This window comes from Carcharhinus amblyrhynchos, unplaced genomic scaffold (genome assembly GCF_965287045.1).
Source record: "Carcharhinus amblyrhynchos unplaced genomic scaffold, sCarAmb.v2.hapA scaffold_45, whole genome shotgun sequence".
NCBI lineage: Eukaryota > Metazoa > Chordata > Chondrichthyes > Carcharhiniformes > Carcharhinidae > Carcharhinus > Carcharhinus amblyrhynchos.
In genome coordinates, this window is record NW_027649786.1 from 168,616 (window position 1) to 196,611 (window position 27,996).

The following is a 27,996-nucleotide window of genomic DNA, read 5'->3' on the forward strand; positions in this document are numbered from 1 at the left end:
AACCTCTTCCAGAAACAGTCAGGTCGCAGATGCTCATTAGCGGAGTGCAGTCAACTCAACATTTCTGCAGTTTCTTCTCCCATTCTGTCCCTGAAATAGAGAAACGTTTCATTGCTGTGTGTGTGTGACTGTGTGTGCGACTGTGTGTGTCCATGTCTGTGTGTGTGCGTATCTATATCAGTGTGTATCTATGTCTATGTTTGTGTGAGTATGTGTGTATCTCTGTATAAGTGTGTGCATGTGTATCTGTGTATCTATGTGTCTATGTGTTTATCTGTATGTGTGTGAGTGTGTGTGTATCTGTGTGTGTGTGTATATCTGTGTGTATATCTGTGTGTGTGTATATGTGTATTCTGTGTGAGTGTGTCTGTGTCAGTTTGTGTGTATATCTGTGTGTGTGTGAGTATGTGTGAGTGTGGTGTGTGTATCTGTGTGTGTGTGTGTCTGTGTGCATATCTGTGTGTGAGTGAGTGTGTTTGTGTGTATCTATGTGAGAGTGTGTGTGTGTGTCTGTTTGTGTGTATATCTGTGTGAGTGTGAGTGTGTATATCTGTGTGTGCGTGAGTGTGGTGTGTGTATCTGTGTGAGTGTGGTGTGTGTATCTGTGTGTGTGTGTTTCTGCGTGTGTGTGTGTGTTTCTGCGTGTGTGTGTGTGTTTCTGCGTGTGTGTGTGTGTATCTGTGTGTGTGTGTGTGTCTGCGTGTGTGTGTGTGTGTATCTGTGTGTGTGTGTGTGTGTTTCATCTGTGTGTGTTTCTGTCTGTGTGTATCAGCGTGTATTCTCTGGGTTGCTGGATTAGTATATTACACCATCCTGCCATCTTCCCCACTTATGTCGGGAAACCAGAGCAAGAGGGAACCGGTTACTCCAGTGTTAGGCACAGATGTTTCCTCCTGCACAGTGTGTGTGCGTGCATGAGTGAGCGTGTGCCTGAATAGTGCATTTACTGGACAGCTCCGAGCCAAGGCTTGTGTTGTGTTGACATTAACTCGAGGTGGGTTTGGGAATAGTGAATGTTAAAAGCGCTGTTTGTTATGTAATGTGAACTTGGCTGGCAATGCCTGGCCTAATTTCCCCTTTGCACCCAGTGGCTTGCTGCATCATTACAGAGGGGCAGTTAGAATCTGCCATGTTGCTGGAGTCACAAGTAGGCCAGACCAGGTAAGGACGGCAGATTTCCTTCCCTAAAGGGAACCAGATGGGCTTTTCCGACAATTCACGGTCATCCGTAGATTCTTAATTCCAGATTTTTTTTACTGAATTCAAATTCCACCATTTGCTGTGGTGGGATTCGAACCCGGGTCCCCTGTACATTAGTTGAGTTTCTGGGTTAATAGTCTAGCGATAATACCACTAGGCGATCGCCTCCCAGAGGGGGGAGTTGTAGCCCATGGTGGGGGCGAAAGGGATCAAGGAATGTTGGGGGGAGGGGAATCAGCCATGGTCATAATGAACGGCGGAGCAGGCTCGAGTGGCCTCTTCCTGCTTCTAATTTCTCTGTATGTTCCTCTGTAGGTCCAACCACGCCCACAGGTTTTACAGCAGCTTGGGGATGGTGGGGTGGATGGTGATAGTAACAGGAAATCCCACTGACAGCGACAGGAATCCCCACCGCCAGTGAATAGTGCCACATTCCACCGGCAGGACACACACAACTGGGAGGCTGGGGAACAGCCTCCTGGTCCACCTCTGAGACACTGACACGGAAGATGTTGCCTTCCTCGGCCAGGGCATCAAGGCTAAAAGTTGGCGAGTTATGTTACATAAGAACATAAGAACATAAGAAATAGGAGCAGGAGTAGGCCATCTGGACCTTCGAGCCTGCCCCGCCATTCAATAAGATCATGGCTGATCTGTCGTGGCTCAGTTCCACATTCCCGCCCTCTCCCCATAACCCTTAATCCCCTCTCTTATCAAAAACCCATCAACTCGCTTCTTAAAAATATTTAGCGAGGCAGCCTCCACCACTTCAACGGGCAGAGAATTCCAGAGATTCACCACCCTTTGAGTGAAGAAGTTCCTCCTCAACTCTGTTCTAAATCGCCCCCCCTTTATCTTGAGGCTGTGCCCCCTAGTCCTACTGTCCTTTCTGAGCGGGAAGAGTCTCTCCACCTCTATCCTATCCATCCCATTCATCATCTTATACGTCTCAATGAGATCTCCCCTCATTCTTCTAAACTCTAACGAGTACAAGCCTAATTTATTCAACCTCTCCTCATAACTCAACCCCCTCAACTGCGGCATCAGCCTAGTAAACCTCCTCTGCACTCCCTCCAAGGCCAAAATATCCTTGCGTAAGTACGGCGCCCAAAACTGCACACAGTACTCCAGCTGCGGCCTCACCAATGCCCTATACAGCTGCAGCAAGACCTCCCTACTTTTATATTCAATCCCTCTCGCTATGAAGGCCAGCATCCCATTCACCTTCCTGACCACCTGCTGCACCTGCAAGCTGGGTTTTTGTGACTCATGCACAAGGACCCCGAGGTCCCTCTGCACCGTCGCCTGCTGCAGTTTTTCTCCACGTAAGTAATAATCCTTCCTACCATTATTCCTACCAAAGTTGTATAAAACGTTGGTTAGGCCACATTTGGGATACTGTGTCCAATTCTGTTCACCACACTACCAGAAGGCTGTGGAGGAAAGGTTTACCAGGGTGTGGAAGGTATTAGCTGTGAGAAGAGATTGAATAAACTGGGATTGTCCGCCCTGGAAAGACGGAGGCTGATGGTTAGGGTTAGAAGTCTATAAGTCTATCAAGGGATAGAAATCTACAAGATTATGAGAGGCACATGTAAGGTGAACAGTTGGAAGGTTTTTTTCCCCCCCCAGCCTGTTCCTGTGCTGTACTGTTAGTTGTTCTTATTTTAGATACATACACATTCCCCACACCCCTGGGACAAGGCACCCAGGTGTAAGAACCCCTCCTCCCTGTCTCCCCCCCCCCTCCAACACCACACCCTCTTGTCACTGTGATTTCCGTCTGTACAGATGCACTTTTCCAATCCTGCTCTCATTACCTCGAGCTGTTGGCCCACTGCCAGATTCGCGGACCTGATTCCACTGGCAAACATCACCTATCCTTCAAACTGTTTGCTTTGTGCAAATTGAGAAGAAGTCATTGTACAATCTTATTATGCAGCTATTGATTTACCAAGCCTTACCAGACAACTCAAAACTTTACATTTGTGGTTCCCGTGCCAACCACAATCTTGGAAGGACTCTGGAATCTCTCCGAAAGGTTCTGCGGTTATTGTATATTTACATAGGTTACATATTTCTTATTAATTCTTTCACGGGATGTAGGGGATCGCTGGATAGGCCAGCATTTATTGCCCATCCCTAATTGCCCCTTGAGAAGGTAGTGGGTGAGCTGCCTTCTCGAACCCGCTGCAGTCCCTGAGGTGTAGGTACACCCACAGTGCTGTTAGGGAGGGAGTGTATGGATTACCCTTAATGTGTCCCAACATGCAACACGGAGCGTGTGTGGGTGTGCGTGTGTGTGTGTGTGTGTGCATGTGTGTGTGTGTGTGTGTAACCTGGATGGCGCTGTGCCAGCTATACCTGTCGTACAAGTTGCTCAGGGTAAGTGAGGTGGTTCAGTCGGGCTGTAGATCCCGGGGAGTTTACGCTTTTCAACTCCAGAACCTCCCACTCGAAACCCTTCCGAGCTGGAACTGCTCTGGAGGGGACTTGGTGACACAACTGGGACCTCATTGGCGACCTGGCAGACTGACTGACTCATTTGAGGAATCGTTCTTCAAATTAATCCAATTGTAAACATTTAATTTAGTCAAAAGCCAGAGATGCAAACAGTCAATTAATCCAATTATATTCCGTCAATAAAGCACAGATTGCTGATATATTGTGTTAATATTTGAGCAGTGATTGGGTGATGATGGAAGGAAAACCAGTAGACAGTGTCTGTTCCCACGCTCGCTGTGAACAGGTACTCCTGTCCGCCTGGTGTTGGGACTCGGAGTTGTTTAACTCTCGGTGTGTAGCACTCTCATTGCAGACTGCACCAGTCATGGGTACATTTATTCCACACGGCCTCTCTGAATGCAGCACTGAGGGAGATGGTATTCAACAGAGATGGTATCTCACACTCTGGTGGGTGTGAGAAATCCTCTCTGCTGCTATATTGCACAAGGGCAGTGGGGGGTTCACAATGTGGTGGATACAGCTGGAGGTGGGGTAGAGATGGGAGATGGGATAGAGATGGTGGGAGGGCAATTTCTCTTAAAACAATCCCTCAACAATTACTGTGACAACAGACTTGGCCAATGTGAGATGTACTGTTTAAATAGACTCTGTTTAGTGTAGGGCTCTGTTTAAATAGACTCTGTTTAGTGTAGGGCTCTGTTTAAATAGACTCTGTTTAGTGTAGGGCTCTGTTTAAATAGACTCTGTTTAGTGTAGGGCTCTGTTTAAATAGACTCTGTTTAGTGTAGGGCTCTGTTTAAATAGACTCTGTTTAGTGTAGGGCTCTGTTTAAATAGACTCTGTTTAGTGTAGGGCTCTGTTTAAATAGACTCTGTTTAGTGTAGGGCACTGTTTAAATAGACTCTGTTTAGTGTAGGGCCCTGTTTAAATAGACTCTGTTTAGTGTAGGGCCCTGTTTAAATAGACTCTGTTTAGTGTAGGGCACTGTTTAAATAGACTCTGTTTAGTGTAGGGCTCTGTTTAAATAGACTCTGTTTAGTGTAGGGCTCTGTTTAAATAGACTCTGTTTAGTGTGGGACACTGTTTAAATAGACTCTGTTTAGTGTGGGGCCCTGTTTAAATAGACTGTGTTTAGTGTAGGGCCCTGTTTAAATAGACTGTGTTTAGTGTAGGGCCCTGTTTAAATAGACTCTGTTTAGTGTAGGGCACTGTTTAAATAGACTCTGTTTAGTGTAGGGCACTGTTTAAATAGACTCTGTTTAGTGTAGGGCTCTGTTTAAATAGACTCTGTTTAGTGTAGGACTCTGTTTAAATAGACTCTGTTTAGTGTAGGGCGCTGTTTAAATAGACTCTGTTTAGTGTAGGACACTGTTTAAATAGACTCTGTTTAGTGTAGGGTTCTGTTTAAATAGACTCTGTTTAGTGTAGGACTCTGTTTAAATAGACTCTGTTTAGTGTAGGACACTGTTTAAATAGACTCTGTTTAGTGTAGGACACTGTTTAAATAGACTCTGTTTAGTGTAGGGCTCTGTTTAAATAGACTCTGTTTAGTGTAGGACTCTGTTTAAATAGACTCTGTTTAGTATGGGACACTGTTTAAATAGACTCTGTTTAGTGTAGGGCTCTGTTTAAATAGACTCTGTTTCGTGTAGGGCTCTGTTTAAATAGACTGTTTAGTGTAGGACACTGTTTAAATAGACTCTGTTTAGTGTGGGACACTGTTTAAATAGACTCTGTTTAGTGTGGGACACTGTTTAAATAGACTCTGTTTAGTGTAGGGCTCTGTTTAAATAGACTCTGTTTAGTGTAGGGCCCTGTTTAAATAGACTCTGTTTAGTGTAGGGCCCTGTTTAAATAGACTCTGTTTAGTGTAGGGCTCTGTTTAAATAGACTCTGTTTAGTGTAGGGCTCTGTTTAAATAGACTCTGTTTCGTGTAGGGCTCTGTTTAAATAGACTCTGTTTAGTGTAGGGCCCTGTTTAAATAGACTCTGTATAGTGTAGGGCACTGTTTAAATAGACTCTGTTTAGTGTAGGGCCCTGTTTAAATAGACTCTGTTTAGTGTAGGGCTCTGTTTAAATAGACTGTTTAGTGTAGGACACTGTTTAAATAGACTCTGTTTAGTGTGGGACACTGTTTAAATAGACTCTGTTTAGTGTAGGGCTCTGTTTAAATAGACTCTGTTTAGTGTGGGACACTGTTTAAATAGACTCTGTTTAGTGTAGGGCTCTGTTTAAATAGACTCTGTTTAGTGTAGGGCTCTGTTTAAATAGACTGTTTAGTGTAGGACACTGTTTAAATAGACTCTGTTTAGTGTGGGACACTGTTTAAATAGACTCTGTTTAGTGTAGGGCTCTGTTTAAATAGACTCTGTTTAGTGTGGGACACTGTTTAAATAGACTCTGTTTAGTGTAGGGCCCTGTTTAAATAGACTCTGTTTAGTGTAGGGCACTGTTTAAATAGACTCTGTTTAGTGTAGGACACTGTTTAAATAGACTCTGTTGAGTGTAGGGCTCTGTTTAAATAGACTCTGTTTAGTGTAGGGCTCTGTTTAAATAGACTCTGTTTAGTGTAGGGCTCTGTTTAAATAGACTCTGTTTAGTGTAGGACGCTGTTTAAATAGACTCTGTTTAGTGTAGGGCGCTGTTTAAATAGACTCTGTTTAGTGTGGGGCTCTGTTTAAATAGACTCTGTTTAGTGTGGGGCTCTGTTTAAATAGACTCTGTTTAGTGTAGGGCCCTGTTTAAATAGACTCTGTTTAGTGTAGGGCCCTGTTTAAATAGACTCTGTTTAGTGTGGGACTCTGTTTAAATAGACTCTGTTTAGTGTAGGGCTCTGTTTAAATAGACTCTGTTTAGTGTGGGACTGCACATGGTTTGATAATCCTATGGGCTCCAGTTTGCGACGATGGCTCTTTCATTTTGATTTGATTTATTATTTTCACATGTATTGGGATATAGTGTAAAGTATTGTTTCTCTGCTTCAGGGTGGGTATCTCCTGCACTTTGGGTGGGTCCATACCTGGTGAAATGTTCTATATAATGTGATGAGTGGTTCAGTCACCCTGTCTTTGCCTCTGGGTCCTAACTGCTGTCCTCTGGATTTTCCCACAGATGTTGAAGAGTCACTTTGGGAGTCTGCGCAAGGTGGGATCGGAGGGCTGCCTCCTGGATTGCGAGTTTCTGCCATGGTCACGCCAACTCCTGCGACGGTGCAAGCACCCGACACGCCAGGAGGCCAAGGGGCTGGCTGAGGCGGAGGCCGGAGAGGGCGAGGAGGCCAGGGCAGCAGAGGAGGGGCGCAAAGTGGTCATCCCCGAGGTCAGGATTGAGAAGGAGTACAGCCTGAGCGTGGACACCCTGCACCACCTGGCTGGCGACAGCTTTGACGAGTCGGACAAGAGCTGCGACAGCCTGGGCCCCGGTAGTCAGGCTTCGGCCTACCGGCTGGGTGTGCAAGACCTGGGCATGTGGCGCACCTACAGTGACGGCAACCTGGCACGGGATGGACAGAGGCTGGACTTCATTTCCAGTGGCCAGCTGAAGGGCAAGGAGAAGACGGAGAGCGGCTGGAGCCTGCCCTCCCCAAAGACACTGAGGAAGGAACGGGCCCTGGCCAGGATGACAGCAGCTAAGGAGCATCTGCGTTCCATCTTCACAGGATCCCGCAAGGTAAATGGCAGAATCCCACTACCACACGCACACACGCGCGCGCACAGCTCACGCAAAGATGAGTAAAAGCAAAACGGGAGACTCTTTCCTCTGGAAAATATAGTTGATCTGATTGAGATCAAAAGAGATTTGATCCAATAATAGCCAAGAATTTGTTTCCTCCTCGCTACCCTTTTCGAAACATCTTATTCCCGCATCACCCGCTGTGCCCCTTGACCCACCGGTCCCCCAACACCATTTAACAATCATAGAATCTTTACAGTGCAGAAAGAGGCCATTCAGCCCATCAAACCTGCACCGACAGCAATCCCAACCACACACCATCTTTGGACACTAAGGGGCAATTTAGCATGGCCAATCCATCTAACCTACACATCTTTGGACACTAAGGGGCAATTTAGCATGGCCAATCCACCTAACCTGCACATCTTTGGACACTAAGGGGCAATTCAGCATGGCCAATCCACCTAACCTGCACATCTTTGGACACTAAGGGACAATTTAGCATGGCCAATCCACCCTAACCTGCACATCTTTGGACACTAAGGGACAATTTAGCATGGCCAATCCACCTAACCTGCACATCTTTGGACACTAAGGGGCAATTTAGCATGGCCAATCCACCTAACCTACACATCTTTGGAAGAAGATGGGAGAGTGAATGTCCGGGGTACGTGTAGACCTTGATCACGCTGGCTGCTTTGCTGGGGCAGCAGGAAGTGTAGATGGAGTCAATGGGTGGAAGACTGGTTTGTGAGACGGTTTCGTTCAAGTCGTTTTGTAGTTCCTTGCAGTCTTGGGCAGAGCAGGAGCCCATACCAATAATACCAAGCTGTGATACAACCAGAAAGAAAGCTTCACAGGGAACTGCTTCTCTGATTGAATCAGAGCAAAACGCGAAGACTCCCCCAGAATAAGGTTCCTCCTGAAAGGAAGGTGTGCATTTGTATAGCACCTGTCACAGCTTCAGGACTTCCCAAAGAGCTTTACAATCATTGTTTAAAATTCATTGACACGATGTGGGTGCTGCTGGCTAGACCAGCGTTTAGTACCAAGGTTGGTGGCAGGGTGGACAGTGAAGGAAGTTATCTCCAATTGCATCAGGGTCTTGATCAGTTGAGCCAGTGGTCTGATGATACAATCGGAAAGAGTGCTTTCTGTGGTCATTACAGTGCGTCTGTAAAAGTCGGTGAGAGTCGTGGGGGACATGCCAAATTTCCTCAGCTTCCTGAGAAAGGGGACACGCCTGGATTGGGTCAGCTGCAACTTTTCATTGGAGGTGGCCAGAACTCGGGGGGGGGGGGGTTGTGAGGGCTGGAGGAGATGCAGAGAGAGGGAGGGAGCGAGGACCTGGGGAGGGAGGGGGGCAGGAATTGGAGGGTTGTGAGGGCTGGAGGAGATGCAGAGAGAGGGAGGGAGCGACGACCTGGGGAGGGAGGGGGGCAGGAATTGATTGAGAGTCGATAAAGGATGATTGACTGGGGGCTGCATGCAGGGGGGCAGGGGGGAGAGAGGGGAACGAGATTTCGCTGTGAGTCGAGGAGGAGTTTCGGTTGAGTGTGGGCAGGATCGAGTTAATGAGCGAGAGTGACGCCAAAGGGAAAGCACTTAAAGGGGTACCCTCCTTCACAAGGAAGGCTTCAACAAGCTGTCTAATCGATGGGGTGGATGTGCCTTTAACAGTGTAGCTGTTGTTCCAATGTGGTGTAATACAATAAGGCTGGGCTGGGGATGTGGGGAGGAGATTTCGCTGCTTGAGCTGGTTCCCCGGGGAGAAGGATAATTCCCTTCCAGCATCGAGCTGTCTGCTTACCTTCCCTCCCTATCATTGTCAGTGGAAAGTGATAATTAGGGGCAGTCTTGTAATGTAACAGCAGACACACTGAGCGTGGGCTGGACAGATGATTGCTGCAGATCAGACAACACAATACACCCAGAGAGAAGCCAACCATTGGAACGAAAAGTTGCAGCTGAGTTAGAGGTCCGACTGCCCTTTGGGTAACCTCACTCTGTCCATCCCCAGGCTCCCAGTAACCCCCAACAACCTTCTTGGAGGCAGAGAGTTTGGAGATCTCCCCTCGGTGTGGGAGGGGCTCTCCCTGACTTTCCTCCATCGGTCTCCTAATTCCAGCCTTATCCCCTGCATCGGAGTGTCCAGGGGCAGGCATGCAGGAGATGGGCCAAAAGGCCACCTTCCGTGCCCTAATTTTTCCTTGGCGGCGCAGTGGTTAGCCCTGCCACCTCACAGCGCCAGGGACCCTGGTCCAATTCCAGCCTCACTGTCTGTGTGGAGTTTGCACATTCTCCCTGTCTCTGCGTGGGTTTCCTCCGGGTGCTCCGGTTTCCTCCCACTGTCCAAAGATGTGCAGGTTAGGTGGATTGGCCATGCTAAATTACCCCTTAGTGTCCAAAGATGCGTAGGTTAGGTGGATTGGCCATGCTAAATTGTCCCTTAGTGTCCAAAGATGTGCAGGTTAGGGGGATTGGCCATGCTAAATTGCCCCTTAGTGTCCAAAGATGTGTAGGTTAGACGGATTGGCCATGCTAAATTGCCCCTTAGTGTCCAAAGATGTGCAGGTTAGGGGGATTGGCCATGCTAAATTGCCTGTTGGTGTCAAAGGGATTAACAGGGTAAATTAGCAGTGTTATGGGGATAGGGTCTGCACGGGATTGTTGTTAGTGCAGAGTTAACGGACCGAATGGCCTCTTTCTGCACTGTAGGGGTTCTGTGATACTCTCCGAGCAGTTTCCCTCCGTCCACCCGATCCAGATGTTGTAACGGGATTGGGGGGGGTGGTTGGTGAGGATGGCTGTGTGGAGTGGATAAAAGTTTTCACTATCACCTCGCTGTTTCTGGGATCTTGCTGTGCACCCGTTTCCCCGCACAGTGTCCCGGGAAGGCGCTGTGCCAGCGAACGGAATGCAAGCCTTCCCTCTGCTGTCACTGCGGTGTGACCACTTGGACGGCTCAACGCGTGTGTGACCGATAACTACGATCGAATAGCTCACCCTCTCCACACACACAGTCAAAGGGGGGGTGGTGGGGGAGGAGGGGAGGGCAGCAGGCAGGTCGGGGGAGAGACAGAGTGCTGAGCGACAGAGAGCTGCGTCAATCCAATTCAAATTTAATCTTCTAATGCTCAGAGTCTGGGAAGAGAGCCGTCTCTGTCTGGATCATCAGTGCATCAATCAGACACTGCAGCTCTTCACTGACCTGGAACAGAACATTTCCATGAATAATCACCACTGTTTCCCAGTAAAACCCTGCTCTCTCTCTCTGCCTATCTCCATCCTCTACATATCACACACCCATCCTTCTGTTAATTCCACTCAAACACATCCCCCCCCAACCTCAATCCCTCTCCCCCACATCCAGGTACAGAGTGGGATTGTCACCAGGCTTGTCACCCCCTGGGATCCCGGGTTCAAATCCCCCTGCCCCGTAACAGAGAGCGAAATTTAAATTCAATGATTGTTCCCAGATATATCAAAATCACATCTGCGTCACTGATATCCAGTTCGGGAAGAAAATTTGACACACTCAAGATCAACTCGACTTGGATCAAATTACATTGCCGCACTGTCAGAGGGTCAGTGCTGAGGGAGTGCCGCACTGTCAGAGGGTCGGTACTGAGGGAGTGCCGCACTGTCAGAGGGTCAGTGCTGAGGGAGTGCCGCACTGTCAGAGGGTCAGTGCTGAGGGAGTGCCACACTGTCAGAGGGTCAGTGCTGAGGGAGTGCCACACTGTCAGAGGGTCAGTGCTGAGGGAGCGCCGCACTGTCAGAGGGTCGGTGCTGAGGGAGCGCCGCTCTGTCAGAGGGTCAGTGATGAGGGAGTGCCGCACTGTCAGAGGGTCAGTGATGAGGGAGTGCCGCACTGTCAGAGGGTCGGTGCTGAGGGAGTGCCGCACTGTCAGAGGGTGTGAGCTGTTCTCTCCACGTGCTTTATAAATGCAAACACTTCAGACACATCTCTGCTCACCTGGAGGTGACATTCCTGTCTTTCAGAATCTGGCATCCAGCGCGGACTCGGATCTGGGATTAGACTGTGCCGAAAATGGGAGCTGGCACAGACGAAAGAGGCATCTGTAAGTATCTTCAATCCACATCGACTCAGGTCTAACTGTGGGGCTGACAGTCTGGACTTCAATTTCCTGTCTGTGTGGAGTCTGCATGTTCTCCCCATGTCTGCGTGGGTTTCCTCCGGGTGCTCCGGTTTCCTCCCAGAGTCCGAAAGACGTGCTGGTTAGGGTGCATCGGCCGTGTTAAGTTCTGTGTACCCGAACAGGCGCCGGAGTGCAGCGACTGGAGTCTTTCACACTAACTTCATTGCAGTGTTAATGTAAGCCCATATGTGACAAAATAAACTTGAAAGTTTGAGTCTGGAGGGATCTCTTCAAGGAAGGAAAGAATAAAGGCTTGCATTTCTATAGCACCTTTCATGACCTCCGGGTGACTGAGAGCACCTTATAACCAATGGAGTATTTTTGAGCTGTGATAATGTGGGTCACACAGACTAATTCCCATTCACACTCTCCACACTCCCACACACATCAGAGTGAGAATTATCACACTGTATTATCAGATGTTGATATGGAGATAATTATTGCTCAGGGCACCATAGGGAACTGTTCTTACAAACACCACTTTGGAATCACTTACATCCACCCAGCAATGTACACAGGCTCTCAACTCATGTCTCATCCCAAAGGCTGCATCTCTGACAGTGCGGCACTCCCTCAGCACCGACCCTCTGACAGTGCGGCACTCCCTCAGCACTGACCCTCTGACAGTGCGGCGCTCCCTCAGCACTGACCCTCTGACAGTGCGGTACTCCCTCAGCACCGACCCTCTGACAGTGCGGCGCTCCCTCGGCACTGACCCTCTGACAGTGCGGCACTCCCTCAGCACTGACCCTCTGACAGTGCGGCACTCCCTCAGCACTGACCCTCTGACAGTGCGGCACTCCCTCAGCACTGACCCTCTGACAGTGCGGCACTCCCTCAGCACCGACCCTCTGACAGTGCGGCGCTCCCTCGGCACTGACCCTCTGACAGTGCAGCACTCCCTCAGCACTGACCCTCTGACAGTGCGGCACTCCCTCAGCACTGACCCTCTGACAGTGCGGCGCTCCCTCAGCACTGCATCTCAGACAGTGCGGCACTCCCTCAGCGCCGACCCTCTGACAGTGCGGCACTCCCTCAGCGCTGACCCTCTGACAGTGCGGCGCTCCCTCAGCGCTGACCCTCTGACAGTGCGGCGCTCCCTCAGCGCTGACCCTCTGACAGTGCGGCGCTCCCTCAGCGCTGACCCTCTGACAGTGCGGCGCTCCCTCAGCACTGACCCTCTGACAGTGCGGCGCTCCCTCAGCACCGACCCTCTGACAGTGCGGCGCTCCCTCAGCACCGACCCTCTGACAGTGCGGCGCTCCCTCAGCACTGCATCTCAGACAGTGCGGCACTCCCTCAGCGCTGACCCTCTGACAGTGCGGCGCTCCCTCAGCACTGACCCTCTGACAGTGCGGCGCTCCCTCAGCACTGACCCTCTGACAGTGCGGCGCTCCCTCAGCACTGACCCTCTGACAGTGCGGCGCTCCCTCAGCACTGACCCTCTGACAGTGCGGCGCTCCCTCAGCACCGACCCTCTGACAGTGCGGCGCTCCCTCAGCACCGACCCTCTGACAGTGCGGCGCTCCCTCAGCACCGACCCTCTGACAGTGCGGCGCTCCCTCAGCACCGACCCTCTGACAGTGCGGCGCTCCCTCAGCACCGACCCTCTGACAGTGCGGCGCTCCCTCAGCACCGACCCTCTGACAGTGCGGCGCTCCCTCAGCACCGACCCTCTGACAGTGCGGCGCTCCCTCAGCACCGACCCTCTGACAGTGCGGCGCTCCCTCAGCACCGACCCTCTGACAGTGCGGCGCTCCCTCAGCACCGACCCTCTGACAGTGCGGCGCTCCCTCAGCACCGACCCTCTGACAGTGCGGCGCTCCCTCAGCGCTGACCCTCTGACAGTGCGGCACTCCCTCAGTACTGTAACACAGTTTTGGAATGCCTCTTGGTACTTTAATTAGGCATTTAATAATAAAAGGGTTGCGGGGGGAGAGCACTCTGTCCACTGGGGATCTGAAAGGGAGTCACAGAAGCAGGAGGAGGCCATCTGGCCCTTCGAGCCTGCTCCACCATTCATTACGATAATGGCTGACCATTGAATTCAATATCCTGATCTCCCCCCCCACCCCGCCCCCACATATCCCTCGATCCCTTTAACCCCCAGAGCGATATCTAATTTCTTCTTGAAATCACACAATGTTTTGGCCTCAACTACTTTCTGTGGGAGTGAATCCCACACATTCCCCACCCTCTGGGTGAGGAAATTTCTCCTCACCTCAGTTCTAAAAGGTTTACCCCTTATCCTCAAACTATGACCCCCTAGTTCTGGACCCCCCCCCCGGGGAACGTACAGAGGCTGGGAGAAGCGGGTGAGTTACTCAATGAGTCCTTCCCATCTGCCTTTACGAAGAGGGAGCCACTCTGCAGGTGATGGTGACGGAGGAGCTGGTTGAGGGTTTAATTTGGCCATGATAAATTGCTGGAAAAATTTCCAGTGGGAACATTGAAGACGCTGAGGTGGGTTATTGACAGGGTGGAGGTGGAGAGGGCTCTTCCTCTTGTGGGAGAACCTAGAATCGGGGGTTCACTGTTTAAAAATAAGGGGTCGCCCGTTTGAGAGAGATGAGGAGAATGATTTTTCTCTCGGAGTGTGCTGAGTGTCTGGAACTCTCTTCCTCAGAAGGCAGTGGAAGAAGAGTCTTTGAATATTTCTAGGGCAGAGTGAGATTAATTCTTAATTAATGAGGGGTGAAAGGTTATCAGGGGTCAGCAGGAATCTGGGGTTGAGGTGATGATCGTGTGTTCCAAGATGTGTAGGTTAGGTGGACTGGCCGTGCTAAATTGTCCCTTAGTGTCCAAAGATGTGCAGGTTAGATGGATTGGCCATACTAAATTGCCCCTTAGTGTCCAAAGATGTGTAGGTTAGGTGGATTGGCCATGCTAAATTGTCCCTCAGTGTCCAAAGATGTGCAGGTTAGGTGGATTGGCCATGCTAAATCGCCCCTTAGTCTCCAAAGATCTGCAGGTTAGATGGATTGGCCATACTAAATTGCCCCTTAGTGTCCAAAGATGTGTAGGTTAGGTGGATTGGCCATGCTAAATTGTCCCTCAGTGTCCAAAGATGTGCAGGTTAGGTGGATTGGCCATGCTAAATTGCCCCTTAGTCTCCAAAGATGTGCAGGTTAGGGTGGATTGGCCATACTAAATTGCCCCTTAGTCTCCAAAGATGTGCAGGTTAGGGTGGATTGGCCATGCTAAATTGCCCCTTAGTCTCCAAAGATGTGCAGGTTAGGGGGATTGGCCATGCTAAATTGTCCCTTAGTGTCCAAAGATGTACAGGTTAGGTGGATTGGCCATGCTAAATTGCCCCTTAGTGTCCAAAGATGTACAGGTTAGGTGGATTGGCCATGCTAAATGTGTGTTGTTACAGGGAGAGGGCAGAGAAATGGGCCATGGTGGCTGCCTCTTTTGGAGAGTTGGTGGGCCAAATGGCCTCCGTCTGCACTGTAGGGATTGTATGATCCAATGTAGCTTATTAATGTCGGAACGGGTCTGAGGAGCCGAGTGGCGTACTCCCTCGGCCGTAAGTTTATGTATTGTCCCTTTAGAGAGGCCTGGATTGACGAAAGACAGGATCTGTTCAGGAAAACCTGTCTGGCTTAAAGGGATTGAGCCTTTTGAGACAGTAACAAGCAGGACTGATTAAGATAGCGTGTCGGCTCAGTTTTGAACACAGGCTTTTGGACAGGCTCCCACAGGCAACCTGAGCCGTTAATTAAACACACGTGGGATCCAAGGGGAAAGTACTGAGTTCGATAGAAGATTGGCTCAGCGGCAGGTAAATGTTTGTGTGAGCAGGAGTCTGCTTCATCTGGAGTCCTGGATCAGGAGTCGGCCATTCAGCCCATCAAGCCTGCCCCACCATTTATTGAGATCATGGATGATCTGTAGCCTATCACCATATCCCTGTCTTTGACCCACATCCCTGAATACCTTTGCCTTACCAAAAATGATCTATCTTAGATTTAAAAGTTGTTTCTGATCTGGCATGGACAATATTTATGGAAGAGGGTTTCAAATCTCTATCACTCTTTACATTGAGACTAAAAGCAGGAGGAGGCCATTTGGCCCTTCGAGCCTGCTCCACCATTCATTACGGTCATGGTTCATCATCAAATTCAATATCCTGATCCCCCCTCTCCCCCCCTCATATCCCTCGATCCCTTTAGCCCCCAGAGCGATATCTAATTTCTTCTTGAAATCGCACAACATTTTGGCCTCAGCTACTTTCTGTGGGAGTGAATCCCACACATTCCCCACCCTCTGGGTGAGGAAATTTCTCCTCCCCTCAGTTCTAAAAGGTTTACCCCTTATCCTCAGACTATGACCCCCTAGTTCTGGACTTCCCCCACCATCGGGAACATTCTTTCTGAATCTACCCTGTTAGAATTTTGTAAGTTTCTATGAGATCCCCCCTCACTCTTCTAAACCCCAGTGAATATAATCCTAACCCACTTAGTCTCTCCTCATATGACAGACCTGCCATCCCAGGAATCAGCCTGGTAAACCTTCGCTGTACTCCCTCTATAACAAGGACATCCTTCCTCAGATAAGGTGACCAAAATTGCACCCAATACTCCAGGTGTGGACACACCAAGGCCCTGTACAATTGCAGCAATACATCCCTATCCCTCTACTCCAATCCTCTCACTATGAAGGCCAACGTACCATTTGCCTTCTTTACTGCCTGCTGTACCTGTGCGCTTACTTTCAGTAACTGATGCACAAGAGTTCCACGGTCTCTTTGAGTGTCCACCTCTCTCAATTTACGCTCATTCAAGTTTGTAGAAGCTTCCTGAGATAGAACATAGAAAAATTACAACACAAATAGGGCCTTCGGCCCACAAGTTGCGCCGAACATGTCCCTACCTACTAGGCTTACCTATAACCCTCTATTTTACTAAATCCCATGTACTCATCCAAAAGTCTCTTAAAAGACCCCAGCGAATCCGCCTCCACCACCACCGACGGCAGCCGATTCCACTCACTCACCACCCTCTGAGTGAAAAACTTACCCCTAACATCTCCTCTGTACCTACTCCCCAGCACCTTAAACCTGTGTCCTCTCGTAGCGACCATTTCAGCCCTGGGAAATAGCCTCTGAGAATCCACCCTATCTATACCTCTCAACGTTTTATAAATCTCTATCAGGTCGCCTCTCATCCTTCGTCTCTCCAGGGAGAAGAGACCTAGCTCCCTCAACCTATCCTCATAAGGCATGCCTCCCAATCCAGGCAACATCCTTATAAATCTCCTCTGCACCTTCTCAATAGCTTCCACATCCCTCCTGTAATGAGGCAGCCAGAACTGAGCACAGTACTCCAAGTGAGGTCTGACCAGGGTCTTATAAAGCTGCAGCATTATCTCCCGACTCCTAAACTCAATCCCTCGATTGATGAAGGCCAGTACACCATACGCCTTCTTGACCACATTCTCCACCTGCAAATCTGATTTGAGAGTCCTGAACAGTCTGGACCTAGACTGTGCCAATCTGTGGAATTGCGATGTAACGCAACTATGGAGGACACACCGGGTAAAGGAGAATTCGATTCACGTGAATCAGTCTCGACTGATCCCAGGAGATGTGAAGGATTGAATTTCCATATCGGAAAATATCAGGAAACTGGGAGGTCCCATTGCCAGGAGAGAGAGAGAGAGAGATATCAGATAACTGCCCAAAGCAGAGATGGTGGGGGGGATTTTGATTAGATTTATTATTGTCACGTGTATTAGCACGTAGTATTGTTTCTTGTGTGCTATACAGACAAAGCATACCGTTCATAGAGAAGGAAAGGAGAGAGTGCAGAATGTCATAGCCAAGGTATAGAGAAAGATCAACTTAATGCGAGGTAACTCCTTTCAAAAGTCTGACAGCAGCAGGGAAAGAACTGTTCTTGAGTCGGTTGGTAGGTGACTTCAGAGTTGTGTACCTGAAGAAGAGGAAGAAGGTGGAAGAGAGAACGTCTGGGGTCTTTAATGATGCTGGCTGCTTTGCCAAGGCAACGGGAAGTGTAGAGAGTGTCAATGGGTGGGAGGCTAGTTTGTGAGATGGATTGGCTTTCGTTCACAATTCTTTGTAATTTCTTGCAGTCTTGGCAGAGCAGGAACCCGTACCAAGCTGTGATACAAACAGAAGGAATGTTTTCCGTAGTATCAGAGGTGATGAGAGTTGTAGAGGACATGCCAAATTTCCTTAGCCTCCTGAGAAAGTAGAGATGTTTCTTATCTCTCATGTTGGCATTGCAGGGGGAGGGGGACCAGGACAGGCTATTGGTGATCTGGACACCAAAAAACTTGAAGCTCTCGATCCTTTCTATTTACAAGGTTTACAAGGATGTAGAGTCTGAGATATCATTAACACACCCAGGGGTTTTCACAACATGAAAGAATTGCCTCAGGAAAATATCCAGAGATGGTTCAGAAGCAGATATTAAAAAACATCTTAAAGGAGAGAGGTTTAAGGAGAAAATTCCAGAATTTTAGACCATGGCAGCTAAAGAAAGAACGTTATCTGTTCGCTGGGATGCTGGCCTGCATTTATTGCCCATCCCTAATTGCCCCTTGATCAATGGACATTTGAGAGTCAACTGCATTGCTGTGGATCTGGAGTCACGTAGACGTTTACAACATGGAAACTTTGGCCCAACTTGTCCCTGCCACCCAGTTTTTAACCCCTAAGCTAATCCCAATTGCCCACATTTGGCCCGTATCCCTCAATACCCATCTTACCCATGTAACTGTCTAAATTCTTTTTAAAAGACAAAATTGTACCCACCTCTACTACTGCCTCTGGCAGCTTGTTCCAGACACTCACCACCCTCTGTGTGAAAAAAATTGCCCCTCTGGACACTTTTGTATCTCTGCCCTGTCACCTTAAACCTACGCCCTCTAGTTTTAGACTCCCCTACCTTGCGGAAAAGATTTTGACTATCTCCCTCATCTGTGGCCCTCATTACTTTATAGACCTCTGTAAGATCATCCCCAAGCCTCCTACTCCTACTGGGAAAAAAGGTCCCACTCTATCCAGCCTCTCCTTATAAGTCAAACCATCAAGTCCCAGTAGCATCCGAGTAAATAATTTTAATTTAATAATGTCCTTCCTGTAGTAGAATTGCCAGAACTGTACACTGTATTCCAAGTGTGGGCTTAGCAGTGTCAGATGTAGGTCAGACTGAGTAAGGACAATGGATTTCCTTCCCTAAAGGACAGTGGGTGGCATAGTGGTTAGCACTGCGGCCTCTCAGCACCAGGAACCTGGGTTCAATTCCAGCCTCGGATCTGTGTGGAGTTTGCACATTCTCCCCGTATCTGCGTGGGTTTCCTCTGCGTGCTCCGGTTTCCTCCCACACTCCAAAGATGTGCGGGTTAGGTGGGTTGGCCATGCTAAATTGTCCCTCAGTGTCAGGGGAACTAGCTAGGGTAAATAGGTGGGGTTACGGGAATAGAGATTGGATAGGATTGTTGTCAGTGTAGAAGCGATGGGCCAAATGGCCTCTATCTGCACTGTAGGGATTTTTTGATCCTATTCTGCGATACGACTGAACCAGATGTGTTTTTATTACAATCGACAATGGGTTCATGGTTATCAGTGGAGTTTTAATTCCAGATTAAATTCCAATTTCACTGTCTGCCGTGGTGGGATTCGAACCCGGAGCATTACCCTGGCCTCACAGATTACTAGCCCGGTGACAATACCACTGTGCTACACCCTTATCAGAAGTCCCCCTCCCTGATGAGGGGATGGGTTTCAGGGTAAGCTGGGTTGGGTGGAACAAGAACATCCTTTCCTGTTAGGGGAGGGATCAGGTGGAATAAGGTGGGAAATCCAGTGGAATTCTCTTCTGTCCCTCCCGGGTTTCTTCACAGGGGCTACGTGGGGAATAATCCCAATGGCACTGAGGTCCAGTCAATCCACACTCTTCCCCCCCCACTCATCGGAATGTTCAAATCCCTTCATTCAGTGTTCTCTTTATCCCGACAGGGGCAATCGTTTGGGATTCCTGCGGAAGTGGCCTGATCACTGTGCGAGGAATGACATTAACTCCGTGAGGTGAGGTCTCTTCCATCGCTCACAGGCTCCAGGGTTTGTCATGTCTGCTCCCAATCTCCTCCCCAATTCTTCAGTCCCTCCCCTCTCTGCCCCTCCCTTCCTCATCACTCTCCCTCCACAGCCCTCCCCTCATCCCTCCTATCACACCCCCTCCACTCTGCATGTGGGACAGTGTATCAGACACTGTCCTTTCCCCCTCTGGGACTGGGTGGGACAGTGGGTCAGACACTGTCCTTTCCCCCCCTCTGGGGCTGGGTGGGACAGTGGGTCAGACACTGTCCCTTCCCCCTCTGGGACTGGGTGGGACAGTGGGTCAGACACTGTCCTTTCCCCCTCTGGGACTGGGTGGGACAGTGGGTCAGACACTGTCTTTTCCCCCCTCTGGGACTGGGTGAGATGCAGTCCAGTTACTGATGGGGTTTCTGTTTTGTGTGTTGAATACAGGCCACCAGCAGAGGAAGTTTTGCAATGGGGAGAGTCGCTGGACAAGTTACTATCTCATCGATGTGAGTACATTGGCGTGTGTGAGAGTCACACGCGTACACGTGTGTGCGCGAGTGGAGGACTACATGTGAATGCGTGCGCACACGTCTCTGGCTGTTTGGGGCGTGTGATTCACGTGTGCCTTTCGGATGGGTGGAGAGGCGGATGAATGGAGAAATAGATCGATGGAGAGTTGGGTGAAAGGATGGAGAGAACGTGCAAACAGTCGGTGAATTGGAGACAGAGGTGCATGGGTGGAGACTGGATCTCGATAGGTGGACAGATAACTGTGGATAGATTGTTAGGGAGGGAGAGGTAGAGATGGGTGGATGGATATAGAGAGATGGAGAAGTGCAGATAGCTGGAGAGAGAAAGATAGAATGACAGGGGGTGATGGATGGAGAGATAGATGGAGAGATAGATGGATGAACAGATAGATGATTAATAGATATAGATAGATGGGAGGCAGCATAGAGAGATGAATGGAGGGATGATGGATAGATGTACAGATTACTTGATACCCAGTCTGTCAGGTCAGCTCCTGTTTGTGCTTTAGCCCTGCAGCATCGCTGGGTGGGATGAGTTTCCGGGAAGGTGTTGCTGGTTTTTATTTATTATTGATGTACAGAATGTGTTGTTGATGCTCTGTGTTGTGTGTGAGATGCGGAGACAGGGAGAGCAACCCTGTAATACCGGTTAGTGGCAGCGGGTGGTGCTACTGCACAGACCCACTGCTGCAGAGCGGTGTCGCCCCCTCTGGGCAGCCAGGCGGCACTGCCAGATTCGGCCGCAGGGAGGGGGGGAGGGGTGCAAGGCCAGTCGCACAGGTCGATCCCAAAGAAGAAGAAGCAGCAGCTCCCCTCCCACTCCGGGCAGACAAACCAGGAGGGAGGGGTGCCAATCCTCCCGTTGACTTTCAGACGTGAGGGTTAGACTGAGGGACACGGATGGACTGATTAGGAGCAGAGGGGATTGGGCCACGTCTGCTGCAAACGTCAAGGGACACGTCTGAGAATAGGAACAAGGATGAATCCAGCACAGGAACGGGCCCTTCGGCCCATCAAGCCTGCGTCTGGCAGCGCGTTCCAGGCCACCACCACCCTCAGTGCGAAAAATGTCTCCCGCGCATCGCCCTTAAACATCCCCCCTCCCACCCTGAAGCTGCGCCCCCCCCCCCCTTGTAATTGACTCTTCCACCCTGGGGAAAACCCTTCTGACTATCCATCCTGTCTGCGCCTCCCATAACCTTGTAGACCTCCATCAGGCCTCCCCTCGGCCTCCATCTTTCCATGAAAACGATCCAAGCTTATCCGACCTCTCCTCGTAGCCAACACCCTGGAGACCAGGTAACACCCTGGCCAACCTTCTTCGCACTCTCTCCAAAGCTTCCACGTCCTTCTAATCAAGCTGTACATAACATAACTGGCCAACTTTTACACTTGGTGCCATAACCGATAGGAGGGGCAGTTTTGGTGCGGGGACGCGGGAAGTGGGGGCCATTTTTTACACAGCAAGATCCCACAACAGAAACATGGCAGTGGCCAGATAAGCTGCGTTTGGCCCTGTGAATTCTGGTTCCTGTGAGTTAGAAATAGCCACGTTTTGGCCCCAAATTGTTGAAGATTCTTTGAAAATATTCCTTCCCTCTCTCTCTACATGGCTGGTAGATTCATAAACTGATGTATTGCTGCTTGGCACATGACTAACTGCAGTGCGACAGCGAATGTGGTCCCCCGAGATGTGCCTACAGGCACAGCAATAGTCCCTCTCTCTTTACAAATAATGTAACAGTGCAGCAGAGGGGAAGGGAGCAAGTTACCACTTCCTGGAGGAGAGGACTGAGGGACGGTCCTGGCGGACGGTCAATGCAGAGAAGATAATTCCACTTCTTTAGGAGATACGATGACTGTGGTTCGGTCGCGAATCCTATCAGGAATTTGGGAGAACGTTCTTAGCCCAGAGAGCCATGGGAACTTGCTACCACGGGGAGGCAAATAGTCTCGAGATATTTGAGGGGAAGTTAGACAAATGGGTGAGGGAGAAAGGATGAGAAGGAAATGTTGGTGAGGTCAGATGGAGTGAGTGGTGTTAGTGTGGAACATGAATTCTGAATTTAATCTCCGCTGTTTCTGTGTTGAACATTGCGATATCAAATCTCTGGGAACTCCTCAGATACAACGGGCAGGATTTTACACCCTCGCCCAACCACAGACTAAAAAATCCCACCCAAGGCGAAGAGACTTTCCCATTGTCCGTCCCTCGCTCGCTCCGATTCCTGAGGCGGGGAGGGGGTAGAATTCCGGCGAAATCCGCATTCTCCATTTACTTTCCAATGGTTTGGGGGCTAGGGAGGGTGGGGCATTTTTCCAACCCTCGCCCACTCGGGTGAAGAGCTGGCTTTGCTCATTGTGGGTGGCGCGGTGGTTAGCACCGCTGCCTCACAGCGCCAGGGACCCAGGTTCGATTCCCGGCTCGGGTCACTGTTTGCACCGAGTCTACAAGTTCTTCCCGCGTCCGTGTGGGTTTCCTCCGGGTGCTCCGGTTTCCTCCCACAGTCCAAAGATGTGCAGGTTAGGTGGATTGGCCATGCTAAATTGTCCCTTAGTGTCCAAAGATGTACAGGTTAGGTGGATTAGCCATGCTAAATTGTCCCTTAGTGTCCAAAGATGTGCAGGTTAGGTGGATTGGCCATGCTAAATTGCCCCTTAGTGTCCAAAGATGTGCAGGTTAGGTGGATTAGCCATGCTAAATTGTCCCTTAGTGTCCAAAGATGTGCAGGTTAGGTGGATTGGCCATGCTAAATTGCCCCTTAGTGTCCAAAGATGTGCAGGTTAGGTGGATTAGCCATGCTAAATTGTCCCTTAGTGTCCAAAGATGTGCAGGTTAGGTGGATTGGCCATGCTAAATTGTCCCTTAGTGTCCAAAGATGTGTAGGTTAGGTGGATTAGCCATGCTAAATTGCCCCTTAGTGCCCAAAGATGTGTAGGTTAGGAGGATTGGACATGCTAAATTGCCCCTTAGTGTCCAAAGATGTGCAGGTTAGGTGGATTGGCCATACTAAATTGCCCCTTAGTGTCCAAAGATGTGTAGGTTAGGTGGATTGGCCATGCTAAATTGCCCCTTAGTGTCCAAAGATGTGTAGGTTAGGTGGATTAGCCATGCTAAATTGCCCCTTAGTGCCCAAAGATGTGTAGGTTAGGAGGATTGGACATGCTAAATTGTCCCTTAGTGTCCAAAGATGTGTAGGTTAGGTGGATTGGCCATGCTAAATTGCCCCTTAGTGTCCAAAGATGTGCAGGTTAGGTGGATTGGCCATGCTAAATTGTCCCTTAGTGTCCAAGGTGTGTAGGTTAGGTGGATTAGCAGGTTAAATGTGTACGGTTACAAGTATAGGTCAGGGGTTGGGCCTGGATAAGATGCTCTGTTGGAGAGTACAGATTCGATGGGCCAAATGGCCTCCTACTATACCGTAGGGATTCTATAATTACAGAACCCACTCCTTTCTTTATTCCCGCAATTGCGTTTTAAAATTCATTCTCTAATGGGTTGTGGGTGTCGCTGGCTAGAGCAGCGTTTATTACCCATCCCTAATTGCCCCTTGAGAAGGTGGTGGGCGAGCTGCCTTCCTGAACTGCTGCAGGTGTAGGTACACCCACAGCGCTGTCAGGGAGGGAGCTCCTGGATTTTGACCCCAGCGACAGTGAAGGAACGGCCGATATATTTCCACGTTCGGGATGGCGAGTGGCTTGGAGGAGAACCGCAAAGGAACAAAGAACTCTACGGCCCAGGAACAGGTCCCTTGGCTCATCAAGCCTGTGTTGACGCCTTTCTAAAGACCTTTTGCCTGTAGGTGGTCCGTAGCTCTCTATTCTCTGCGTATTCATGTATCTGTCACGGTGCTATTACATCTGCTTCTAGCACTTCCTGTAGTGCAGATACAATCGCAAAGTGATGGTGACGTTCCCAGCTCTCTGCTGCCTTTGTCTGTTGGACGATGAGTAGATTCCACAATGAGTGTTTGATGTGTCTGGGTGGATGTGGACGGTGAAGCCGGTGCTTTGTCTAAACGGAAACGTCCCACTTTAATCTGCTTTGGTTCCATCCACAGATGGTTTGATAGCTTTCAAGGGCTTCTTGCGCACAGAGTTCAGCGATGAAAACATCGAGTTCTGGCAGGCCTGCGAGGACTACAGGAAGACCAAGTCCAACTCCAAACTCCCAGCCAAGGCTAGGAAGATCTTCGAGGAGTTCATTGCTACCCAGGCCCCAAGGGAGGTAAGGCCGTGAGTGAGTGAGTAACCCCATTGATGTGTTGGCACGGTGGCACAGTGGTTAGCACCGCTGTCTCACGGCGTCAGGGACCTGGGTTCGATTCCCGCCTCAGGTCACTGTCTGTGTGGAGTTTGTACATTCTCCCCGTGTCCGTACGGGTTTCCTCCTGTGCTCCGGTTTCCTCCCGCAGTCCAAAAATGTGTGCGTTAGGTGGATTGGCCGCGCTAAATTAGCACTTAGTGTCAGGGAGATTAGCAGGGTAAATGTGAGGGGTTGGGGCCTGAGTTGGATTGTGGTCAGTGCACACTCGATGGGCCAAATGGCCTCCTTTTGCTCTGTGGGGATTCTATGGGATTCCGATGTGGCTACTGGACACTCAATCGTACAACTGGGAAATAGAGAGATGGAAATGTATCTCGTTCATAGACATCAGAAATAGGAGCAGGAGTGGGTCACTAGGCCTCACTATTCAATATGACCAGGGCTCATCAAAGAGATATCGATAATCTCTTTGCCTGAACTCAGTCCCAATCCCCAATAACCACTTGCTTTTTTTTTCCCACTCACTCATGAAATGCGGTTGTTATCCTTTCCTAACTTCCCCTTGAACCGAGTGTCTCACTCAGTTATACCAAAGGGCAGATGAGAGTCAACACATCGCTGTGGCTCTGGGGTCACATGTAGGCCAGACCGGGGTAAGGACGGCAGATTTCCTCCCCTAAAGAATATTAGTGAACCAGATGGGTTTTTCCGACAATGGTTTCATGGTCATCAGTCGATTCTTAATCCCAGATTTTTAATTTACTGAATTCAAATTCCACCATCTGCTGTGGGAACCCGGGTCCCCAGATCTATACCCTGGGTTTCTAGACAAGAGACAATGCTGCTATAAGAACATCAGGCCTAGGAGCAGGAGTAGGCCACCTAGCCCCTCGAGCCCTGCTCCGCCACTCAATAAGATCATGGCCAATCTTTTCGTGGACTCAGCTCCACTTACCCGCCCGCTCACCATAACCCTTAATTCCTTCACTATTCAAAAATGTATCTCTCCTCGCCTTAAAAACATTGTGAGTAAGCTTCACTGGGCAGGGAACTCCTCAGATTCACAACCCTTTGTGTGAAGAAGTTCCTCCCCAACTCCGTCCTAAATCTTAGCCTCAAAATAAGTGCATTATTTTGAGGTTCTGGTCCCTCAGTTCTAGCTTCACCCACCAGTGGAAACAACTTGCCTGCTTCTATCTACTCCCTTCATAATCTTATATGTTTCTGTAAGATCTCTCCTCATTCTTCTGAATTCCAATGAGTATTAGCCCCAGTCAACTCAGTCTCTCCAACCCTCTTAACTCCAGAATCATCCTAGTGAACCTCCTCTGCGCCCCCTCCAATGCCAGTATATCCTTTCTCAAGTAAGGAGACCAAAACCATACACAATACTCCAGGTGTGGACTCACCAGCACCTTATAAAGCTATAACATAACCTCACTGCTTTTAAACTCCATCCCTCACCAAGAGATCCATCAGAGTGAGGCAATAGGTGTTCAAAAGCTTGGTCGAAGGGTCAGTATTTTTTTATAAGGAATGCTTCGGACTCAAGAGGCCATTCAGCTCCTCGAGCCGGATCGGTCATTCATTCCGATCATGGTTACTCATCGAATTCAATATCCCCCCACCTTCCCTCCCATGTCCCTTGCTTCCTTTTGTCCCAAATGATGGAGAGACAGAGGGGAGTTCCAGAGACTGGGGCCTTCAATGGCGAGAAGGGGGGGGGGGGCAGAAGGATGAACGAGATGGGCCCAATGGCCCATTTTAAGTTTGAGATCACCAGTGTGGACCAGCCCATTGAGTTTCGGTCAGATGCTAATATGTCTCCCTCTCTCTCACTCTCTTTTTCTCTCTCTCTCATTCATTCTCTCTTTGCCTCTTCCTCACTCCCCCTCTCCGACAGGTCAACCTAGATTCACACACAAAGGAAGTGACCTCCAACAAGGTGCTGAGCCCCAGCCGCTCGACCTTTGACCTGGCTCAGAAGCGGATCTTTGGCCTCATGGAGAAGGACTCCTACCCGCGGTTCCTCCGCTCGGAATTCTACCTGGACTTGTCCAACCCAAAGCAGCTGAACGGAATGGCGTAGGGGTTCGGCGAGGCGGGAGAGAGGAGGCTCCGAATGCTCGCCATCCGTCTCTCCCTCTCTCTCTCCACTCCCCCACCCCACCCCACCCCCCCCCCCCACCCCACCCCGCCACCGTCCCCTTCGAGTTTGCATGCCTACCCCACCCTGCACACTCCATCCACCCTGGCACCTCGATCAGGTCCTCTCCAGGCCCAATCTCAGGCACGGCCTCGTCAACGCGTTGCCCGACTTGTGAGGTGAACTGATGAGAAGGTTCTCGATCGGGAGTGACCGGCGGTGACGAGTAGTCGCGGGCGGGACCACGGTCGAGGAGATCCGCCCGTCGCCACGGCGACCTTATTGTGCCATGCATGTCTACTTCCTCTGGCCATCCAAGATGGCCGACGGCTGAAGGATTATGGGACAACCACACTTGACGCCTTGCTGTGCTAAACGTCCACTTATTTATTGTTTTATTTCCTCTGCCGCTGTGGGCAGCGAGTACTTTGAGAAAGGTTCGAAAGACGCTCAGAGCTAAAGAGGGTTCTCAATGTGAGGGTGCCAGTGGCTGTGCGCCACCCTTCTTGAACCAGACCGAGGCTATTTCACCGCGTACACTTTGAGTCCTCTCGAGTTTTGTTGCCTCTTATTTATTGCGTTCTGACGAGTCAGTGTCTCTTTTATACCCATTCCAGCCCCCATTCACGGTTTCCTCCTCAAACTCACCTCGGCCCTCCTTGGGCCAGGGGGGTAGGGACAGCGGGAAGGCTCAGCGTGGGTTCCAAACCAGGGAACCTCAGCCAAGGGGGCTTCCCGACTGCCGGAGGCAGCGGGGGAGTATTTCTATTACTATCCACCCCACCATCGTAGGATAGAATCCCTACGGAGCAGAAGGAGGCCTTTTGGCCCACCAGGCCTCACCGACAATAATCCCGCCCCAGGCCCGATCCCTGTAAACCCGCCCCCCCCGCCCCCCCCCACGTATTTACCCTGCCCATCCCTCTGACGCCAAGGGGCAATTTAGCGTGGCCAATCTACCAAACCTGGAGGAAACCCACGCAGACACGGGGGGGGCAAAGTGCAAACCCCGCACAGACGGTGACCCGAGCCGGGAATCGAACCCGGGTCCCTGACGCTGGGGGTGCCAACCATTCCTTCCTCCACGCTGCCAGGGTGGCAAGTTCAAGTCACGAAGGTGACCTGCGGCCTACCGTCCTCCTGGATTGCGCTGGCCCCAGGATACTGGGGCCCCGTCACATCGCTGTGGGCTGGGGTTGGTGTTCCACAGCTGGGTTGGGAAGGGGGGGGGTGGTGGTGGTGTGGGGGGAGGGGAGTGTTCCTCACCAGCAGCCCGGAACAATCCCATCCCGGAGAATCCGTGGCCACGGGCCTGGAAGGAATCGGGCGACGGTCAACGTTTGCACGTCTTTCCGATCTTCAATCCCGGATTTGTCCGACAGACCGCTTCGGAGACACGAGAACACCAGCGCATTCCGGCGGGAATATCACCAGGCGGACAGGCTGGTTCGGGCTCGACGTTGGGACGCGCCCCGGAATTCTCCGCACGACTGCC

At 50.2% G+C, this 27,996-nt stretch overlaps 1 protein-coding gene across 1 annotated transcript in view; it reads left to right on the plus strand.

Annotated features, from left to right (window-relative positions):
- Positions 1-26,471, plus strand: part of LOC145337211 (regulator of G-protein signaling 3-like) — a 62,318-nt gene extending 35,847 nt beyond the window's left edge. Inside the window, exons 2-7 of the mRNA XM_080182004.1 lie at positions 6,779-7,336; positions 11,345-11,424; positions 19,490-19,558; positions 20,003-20,064; positions 24,150-24,316; positions 26,259-26,471. Coding sequence (XP_080038130.1) covers positions 6,779-7,336; positions 11,345-11,424; positions 19,490-19,558; positions 20,003-20,064; positions 24,150-24,316; positions 26,259-26,444 — 1,122 coding nt within the window. The 3' untranslated portion in view covers positions 26,445-26,471. The remainder of the gene's footprint in view (positions 1-6,778; positions 7,337-11,344; positions 11,425-19,489; positions 19,559-20,002; positions 20,065-24,149; positions 24,317-26,258) is intronic.
- The last annotated feature ends 1,525 nt before the right edge of the window (positions 26,472-27,996 follow it).